Source organism: Hippocampus comes, unplaced genomic scaffold (genome assembly GCF_001891065.2).
Source record: "Hippocampus comes isolate QL1 unplaced genomic scaffold, H_comes_QL1_v1.1 scaffold124, whole genome shotgun sequence".
In the NCBI taxonomy this organism is placed as follows: Eukaryota; Metazoa; Chordata; class Actinopteri; order Syngnathiformes; family Syngnathidae; genus Hippocampus; species Hippocampus comes.
In genome coordinates, this window is record NW_017805075.1 from 1,134,952 (window position 1) to 1,142,814 (window position 7,863).

Sequence of the window (7,863 nt, forward strand, 5' to 3'; positions counted from 1 at the left end):
GTTGTTGTGTGTGTGTGTGTGTGTGTGTGTGTGTGTGTGTGTGTGTGTGTGTGTGTGTGTGTGTGTGTGTAGGATTTTTGGTTTTCCCAAACACTACACGGACGTGAACAACATGGGCCGCATGCAGCGCCAGAGAGTCCTGGGGCGCTCCTGGAGCGTCGCCGTCATCCGCCACCTGATGGCGCCGCTCAAGGATTATTTTGAATGTGAATCACACCAGTCAGGTCCGTAAGGTTGTCGGCGCATGCAGACTTCCACGCACTGGCGCCAGGGCTCTTCCTGAAACACCAAATGTTTGCCGCTGCAGGTCGTATCCTCCCATATTACAAAAACATGCGTGTAAACGGGCCTTGTGTGAGAATGTGAGTGTGAATGACTGTTTTTCGAAATGTGCCTTGCGATTGGCTGGCCACCAGTCTAGGGCGTACCCTGCCTCTCGCAACTGAGGAAAGAAAGTAAATTCACGGACTGATTTTTTTTAAACCTTGTTTTTAATGTCATGAATTTTAAAAACATTTAAATGTCTCGTTGATTAAAGGGAAGTATGTGCTTTAAAAATAGAACACAGACACAAAAAAATCACTTTTGTCATATTTGTTAAAACTACCATTCTAGCCTGCCTGTGGTACATGCTAAAAATGATCTGTGTGCTTGTGTGTGTGGTGATTGTCGGTGGGGATTATAAAAAATAATAATCTGCCATCTCTCGCTCAAACTTGTGCCTATAATTTGATTGGCAAAAAAACACCACTTCTGAGGAAAACAACCAATCAGAAACAGAAGGTGTGGCTTTATGACCTGTGACTCATTTTCAGGTGTGTGCCTGCATGAGTGCGCACAACTGGAGAGTGACACCTCATAAGTCACGCCTTTTGTTTCACGGTGGCTGTTTCCTTCCTCAGACTCAGTGTTTTGTTTTGTTTTGTTTTTGTTCAGTTGTGCCTTGACACATGAGTGCCTTGACTTTCACATTTTTCAAGATACGAGCGATCCATTGATTGATTTTTTTTTTTTTTCTTGAGAGCAAAATTCACCCCCCCCCCCCCCCCCAAATTCCCCCCCCCCCCCCCACCCCCAGTTGCTAAACGGGGATTTTGATGTAGTGGACTATATATGAATATGAATAACGACAATTGTGCTAATATCTCTAGACCAAAAGTAACACAGTCCCTGTGTTCACACTCAGTCACTATTCCCAATTCACAAATCAGGACTAAAGGATTTTCAGTGGCGCTATCTAGGTTCACTGTATAAAAAGCCTTATGGAGTGATTTAGGAAAGATCAGAATTTTGCTCACATCTCAGGACCAAAAAAATGGGCAAATGTTGGCTCAAATGTGGAAAAAAAAATTAAGTCAAGCTGCTTGTATCTGGAAAAACCACAGTGTCGTGATTTGGAAATGAATGAATGATTCCCAACACAGTTAGTGAAGTACACAACTGTTGAGTGCTTTTTTGTTTGTTTGTTTTTTGTTTTTTTGGGGGGCGGTTTGAATGAGAAAACACATTAAAAATGATTTTTTTAGGGAAGGGCGCTGGAATGGATTAATTGTATTTCCATTCTTTTCAATGGGGAAAAGCGATCTGAGATACAAGCATGGCCATGGATCAAATTTAACACAAGATGAGTTTTCCACTTCATGCACAAATGTTAAATCATTATTGTTAACCAATATGACAAAAGTGATTTTTTTTGTGGTTGTTCAATTTCAAATTCCCCTTTTAAATGGTGCTACAATCTACTGTATTATGTTAGCAACAGCACAGCTGGCCTGCATCCTCATCAGCAAGTATTTTTAGGCTGTTAGTTTTTAGACCAAGTGAGCACGACGGCTGAATGAAACTGCTTGCATGCTATGTGCTCGTTTTAATACCTCAGTGAATTAATTCCGCGTGCGTCCGCCAGGACAGAGGCAGCTGAAATCATTTGTTTTAGAAGATGAACCCTTTCGTGCACCCTGTAACCTGATAACATGATGAGCTGTCCACTGAAGTAACCGCTGTCCCTGAAAAGGTCAAATGCCCCCTTCTCCCCTTCAGCACACTTTCATTGCAACAACTTCTTCAAATCAAAAGCTTGGTGGCTCGCATTCATCAACTCAGTGACTGCCAACCGTTTTCCAAGCAGAGGGGCAAGTATTTTGACTCATCTTTCATGATCCGCAAAATATTGTGTTCTGTCACAATATAAGTGCCAAATTATTCTATTAAGAGAAAGTGTTGACTCTTCTCTTGTTTTGAGCTTTTTCTGCTTTTTCGTAACAAGCAGAACACAATCAGTTGGTATCACCGAAAACACTGGGTTTTTTTTTCTTCTTTTTACCAAAAAGTCATCTTTGGAAGTCACTGAGTTACTGAAACGACAGCCCGCCCCCTATCCCCCCCCGCAAAAGGTGATTTCTGAAAAAATATACTGTATCTTTATTTGTCATATTTAGGTATCATGTTGAACGTCCCTTTTTTGTCTTGAACTTGCTTCCTGACACAGGCCGCTGTTCTCTACCTCAGTTCTTCCGTTACTCTTATTTTTATAGTTTTTATGAATTTCATAAATAGAAGAAATGTCGCTTTATTTTTTGTTTTGTTTTTTAAGACAAACTGCCATTAGCCAACATGGATGTTGTATTAGTTATTGTGAGCGTGATGATGATGATGATGATGATGATGAAAATGCAATATACTGGTGCTGGATTTTTTTGGTGCAAATCCACTTATTAAGTTTCTTTTAATCTTGATGTTTGTGATGTATGAGTTGATTTGACATATTTTTCAATGTATGAACTGTCCCACTGTCAGAAAGTCCGTCTAGTGTGCCTCCACGTTACTGGATTGATCGTTGCTTTATTTGAAGCATTCCACTGTGACTGGAAGTTTACAAAATGTTGCTGCCTTCATAAAGAAGAACTTACTGTGACACATTTATTGTCCTGTTGTGCATCAATACGAGCCTCATAGTTACAAACGGGATTTATTCATTCATTTTACCTCTAGCGCTATGCTAACAGTTCCAGACTTTGTCATCTTTTGATCTGTGCGGAAGGTTAAGCTGAGCCCACATAAATGAAATTTGTGTAACAACAACAATCCCATCACATGAGGAGTATTTTTTTAATGCATCAATCCCTTTCAATCGCCTGTTATGCTTCAATGTGGGATAGGCTCAGCACAACCGCAACCCTTGTGAAGATAAGTAGTTCAGATCATGGATGGATGGATATTCAAATGTACCTTTGTTCATCGATTTATGCCAGCGAAGTAGAGTATTATAAACAGGCGGAACAATTCATTGCTCTTCCACTGGATGGGAGAAGAAACAACAAATGTGTATAATGTTTTGACTATTGACATCACACAACAGAAAACGAGTTTGACTGAACATTTGACATTTCATTTCAAACTAAGTAAGCCAATTCATGAGCAGAGGGAGAAGAGACATTTCCGATCCATTCTGGTTTCTTGGTGCGCCGCGGGATTCTCCTCTAATGCCAAATATGTCCTGGCTCACCAAGAGCTTGGGAAACTCTTCCAATGAGCTGATCAATGAAAAAGATGTTGAGTCCATGCTTGGGTGTAGTTCATAAGATGATGATCCAAAAAAGGGTGGGCAACTAACGCAACAGGCCAGGGCCAAAGCATTTGCTGTCCCATTCCAACAAAGACGTCAAATCTTGTTCATTTTTGCAAGATCTGACTTTTAGCTCCTGTTCCTCTTCTCAAAATGAAGCCCTGTCCAACTTAAACCCATTCAAATTCAGAACAATCGGTTATATGCTTTTTCACATGTTTATGAAACAAGGGCTTCTAATAAAAACGAAAAGGTGACTTATTGGGTGACTTGTTACCTGGGCACTGACGCCACTTCCCAGGGTTTGCGTATTCTTTCCATTTGTGATGGAGTCGCACTCTGATTGCTTGCCTGTATGTCCACTTTTCTAACTCCAGGCACGTCTTTGCCCTCCTGCACGAGCCGCATCACCTCAGCGAAGGAAAGCGACTTGACTTGTGACGCTTCAGACTTTTCGGTCGTCTGTCCTTCAGAGTCGCTGCGTGATGGAGGCAACACTCTGGAAGCAGAGTTGGACCACGCTTTGTAACTGATGGAGTCCATGGGCTCCACAAACCTGGGACAAAAGACATGAAAGTCATGACAGGAAAATATTTCATTTCTTTGACATAGGGAGTCTAATGGCAATGTGCACCCCAAGGCACTGCTGTGAACGGAAAACTAGTTGTAACCCTCTGCGGTGTAAGGCCGAAAGTTATGTTGTGTCGTTTAAAAAAAACAAAGCATACATCTGGAAAACAAAATATAGTTAATCAATCAAAAGCGCTGATATGATTTTGACTCCATAATTGTTACATCCTTGCATGTCGGCAGCAGTTCCGAAATCAGAGTCATCACTTGTAGGTCAATAAGTGTTTTTTTTTTCATGTAGACTTTCATAGGTGAGGCAAGAGCGACATAAACAAAATGTATACGACTTTGAAGCATATATCTCCTGTCCAAAATGTGCAAAAATTACTGATTTTCCAACATAGACGTGAACCAAGCCGAAAGCAATGTTCAGCAGCCTGACTGCCTTTCATTGGTCTTACTTGACATACGCAAAACAATGTCCAAGTAATTCTCCTCAAGTTTGTTTCTGAGCGGGACTTAAAATACTAAAGCTACAAAAACAAGATCGCAACACTGACTGTGATTTTACAAATTAAATTAGCGCCTGTGGCTAAATATTAAATGTATTGCAATTTGTATCTTTCTGTTGAATAGTTCATGATTTTATAGATTAAAAAGTTGCAACAAATAATATATTCTTCTTAGGGTGCACAGGTAGTTGTGTTGAATTGGCTTTATTATGACTGGCGGTCCAATCGTGTGGATATGTAGCGCTTCCCACCTGTTATAAAAGAAGAGTTTTGCATCGAGTATGTTCGTTTCTTTCCTAGAGACGCCAGCGTGTAATGTCTGCAGGCCTTGTTGGAACCTTCGATCAGCTTCAAAATCATAAGAGTCGAACCTCAAGAAAACGGACTCCATCGCGATGTTATTGGGGAAAATTTGCATTTCACTGTATACGGAACTAGCGCTGCAACACAAGTTGTACGGCAATTCCTCTTGGACAAATTATAAGCGATTGTTAGGGGAACGCAACAACAAAAACTGAAGAAACATTAAAAAGATTAGTGTTTTTAATGCATTTTTATATTTCTTGTCAAACAAATAAAATTTATTCATAATAATAAATTCCCTCGCTGTGCAAATTAGGAGCGCCCTTTGGTTTAATACGACTGCCGTAATGATGCCCAGCCATTTCACACATGCGCAGTAAGGCTTGTAGCACACCCTTGTACGGCCGGTCTATTCGGACACTGTAGAGCAGTGGTTCTTAACCTGGTGGTTCGATCGAACCCTAGGCGTTCGTTCGGTGAATCGGTCTCAGGAGTTAGACGGAGCCTCTGCCATGGAGATTAAGACACATCCGTTGCATGTCGGCAGCAGTTCCGAAATCAGAGTCATCACTTGTAGGTCAATAAGTGTTTTTTTTTCATGTAGACTTTCATAGGTGAGGCAAGAGCGACATACTGCATGTCGGCAGCAGTTCCGAAATCAGAATCATCACTTGTAGGTCAATAAGTGTTTTTTTTTTTTCCATGTAGACTTTCATAGGTGAGGCAAGAGCGACATAAACAAAATGTATACGACTTTGAAGCATATATCTCCTGTCCAAAATGTGCAAAAATTACTGATTTTCCAACATAGACGTGAACCAAGCCGAAAGCAATGTTCAGCAGCCTGACTGCCTTTCATTGGTCTTACTTGACATACGCAAAACAATGTCCAAGTAATTCTCCTCAAGTTTGTTTCTGAGCGGGACTTAAAATACTAAAGCTACAAAAACAAGATCGCAACACTGACTGTGATTTTACAAATTAAATTAGCGCCTGTGGCTAAATATTAAATGTATTGCAATTTGTATCTTTCTGTTGAATAGTTCATGATTTTATAGATTAAAAAGTTGCAACAAATAATATATTCTTCTTAGGGTGCACAGGTAGTTGTGTTGAATTGGCTTTATTATGACTGGCGGTCCAATCGTGTGGATATGTAGCGCTTCCCACCTGTTATAAAAGAAGAGTTTTGCATCGAGTATGTTCGTTTCTTTCCTAGAGACGCCAGCGTGTAATGTCTGCAGGCCTTGTTGGAACCTTCGATCAGCTTCAAAATCATAAGAGTCGAACCTCAAGAAAACGGACTCCATCGCGATGTTATTGGGGAAAATTTGCATTTCACTGTATACGGAACTAGCGCTGCAACACAAGTTGTACGGCAATTCCTCTTGGACAAATTATAAGCGATTGTTAGGGGAACGCAACAACAAAAACTGAAGAAACATTAAAAAGATTAGTGTTTTTAATGCATTTTTATATTTCTTGTCAAACAAATAAAATTTATTCATAATAATAAATTCCCTCGCTGTGCAAATTAGGAGCGCCCTTTGGTTTAATACGACTGCCGTAATGATGCCCAGCCATTTCACACATGCGCAGTAAGGCTTGTAGCACACCCTTGTACGGCCGGTCGATTCGGACAATGTAGAGCAGTGGTTCTTAACCTGGTAGTTCGATCGAACCCTAGGCGTTCGGTGAATCGGTCTCAGGAGTTCGACGGAGCCTCTGCCATGGAGATTAAGACACATCCGACTCAACATGTCAAATAGTTATGACACGCTCGCTTGGCCATCAGTGGCTGGTTCATTCTGTGCACAATTAAAAAAAACTTACACTTATGTCTTGAAAATGTATTTAATTTTTTTTTCTGGTTTTAATAAATGCGCTTTTTATATCTTGAATTTGTAAGAAAAGTCAGATTTTTATTTTTCATTAATGAAGGGTTCGGTGAATGTGCATATGAACTGGTTGGGTTCGGTACCTCTAACAAGGTTAAGAACCACTGATGTAGTTTGTGACTTTATACCTGTTTAGCTCATAAATGCAATCGCGTCGGTTTACAGGATATACCGTGCAATATGTTTGATTGTTTGATAAAACCATTTAATCATAATAATTAAAAAACACGTTCAATATTAGATTGATTCAGCAATACAGGCTGGGTAATTCACGGGAAGCTCACATCTTTTGTGGGTGTTGTTTCCGTGCATTTCCGCCATTACGGTAACGACGCGGAAGTTGTCTCGTTCAGACATGGCGCTGTCCTGTTCGAGGCTCACCAACAATTTGTCTTTGATTCGACTGTGGAGTGTCAGAACAAACCAAATTGCCAATGGACTGTACGGACAGTGTGTGTGTCACCAGTCCAGGTTTGTTCCAAAATATTGAACGTTGATAGATGTTGTCCTCGCTTGACCAGTTTTTTTGTTTCGTAGTCTGTTGACACTTCCGACCTGCCGAGTTTGACAGCTTGCAGCAATTCATCGCTTTACGCTTAATTATATTTGAATGTATTTTTATTTAGTATTGTGCATGCCTTATTTTTCAAGATTGTTGCACTACGAATGACTTCTTGTTCCCCCTCTTGAATTGCAATGTGTAGACATTACTCGTCTTCCGAAGTCCGACGAGGGATTGGTCGCTATGTGACGCATTTAATCATAATAATTAAAAAACACGTTCAAAATTAGAATTGATTCAGCAACACAGGCTGGATAATTCACGGGAAGCTCACATCTTTTGTGGGTGTTGTTAATTTTTTTTTCTGGTTTTAATAAATGCGCTTTTTATATCTTGAATTTGTAAGAAAAATCAGATTTTTATTTTTCATTAATGAAGGGTTCGGTGAATGTGCATATGAACTGGTTGGGTTCGGTACCTCTAACAAGGTTAAGAACCACTGATGTAGTCTGT

General features: G+C 40.3%; 2 protein-coding genes and 1 long non-coding RNA gene across 5 annotated transcripts in view; 2 read left to right on the forward strand and 1 right to left on the reverse strand.

Moving 5' to 3' along the window:
- LOC109512996 (DNA (cytosine-5)-methyltransferase 3B-like) overlaps positions 1 to 567 on the forward strand; it is a 25,616-nt gene extending 25,049 nt beyond the window's left edge. For all 3 annotated transcript variants that reach the window (XM_019865183.1, XM_019865181.1, XM_019865182.1), the window contains one exon: positions 73 to 567. In XM_019865183.1, the coding sequence (XP_019720742.1) occupies positions 73 to 232 (160 nt within the window). In that variant the 3' untranslated portion in view covers positions 233 to 567. The remainder of the gene's footprint in view (positions 1 to 72) is intronic.
- A 2,024-nt stretch (positions 568 to 2,591) lies between these two features.
- LOC109512997 (uncharacterized) lies at positions 2,592 to 5,128 on the reverse strand. Its single transcript, XR_002167634.1, has 2 exons — positions 4,899 to 5,128; positions 2,592 to 4,121 (listed from the first exon to the last, which is right to left on the reverse strand). It is a non-coding gene; the product is annotated as an uncharacterized LOC109512997 (long non-coding RNA).
- A 2,010-nt stretch (positions 5,129 to 7,138) lies between these two features.
- The window catches only part of letmd1 (LETM1 domain containing 1), a 6,628-nt gene continuing 5,903 nt past the window's right edge, over positions 7,139 to 7,863 (forward strand). The window contains exon 1 of the mRNA XM_019865105.1: positions 7,139 to 7,319. Coding sequence (XP_019720664.1) covers positions 7,204 to 7,319 — 116 coding nt within the window. The 5' untranslated portion in view covers positions 7,139 to 7,203. The remainder of the gene's footprint in view (positions 7,320 to 7,863) is intronic.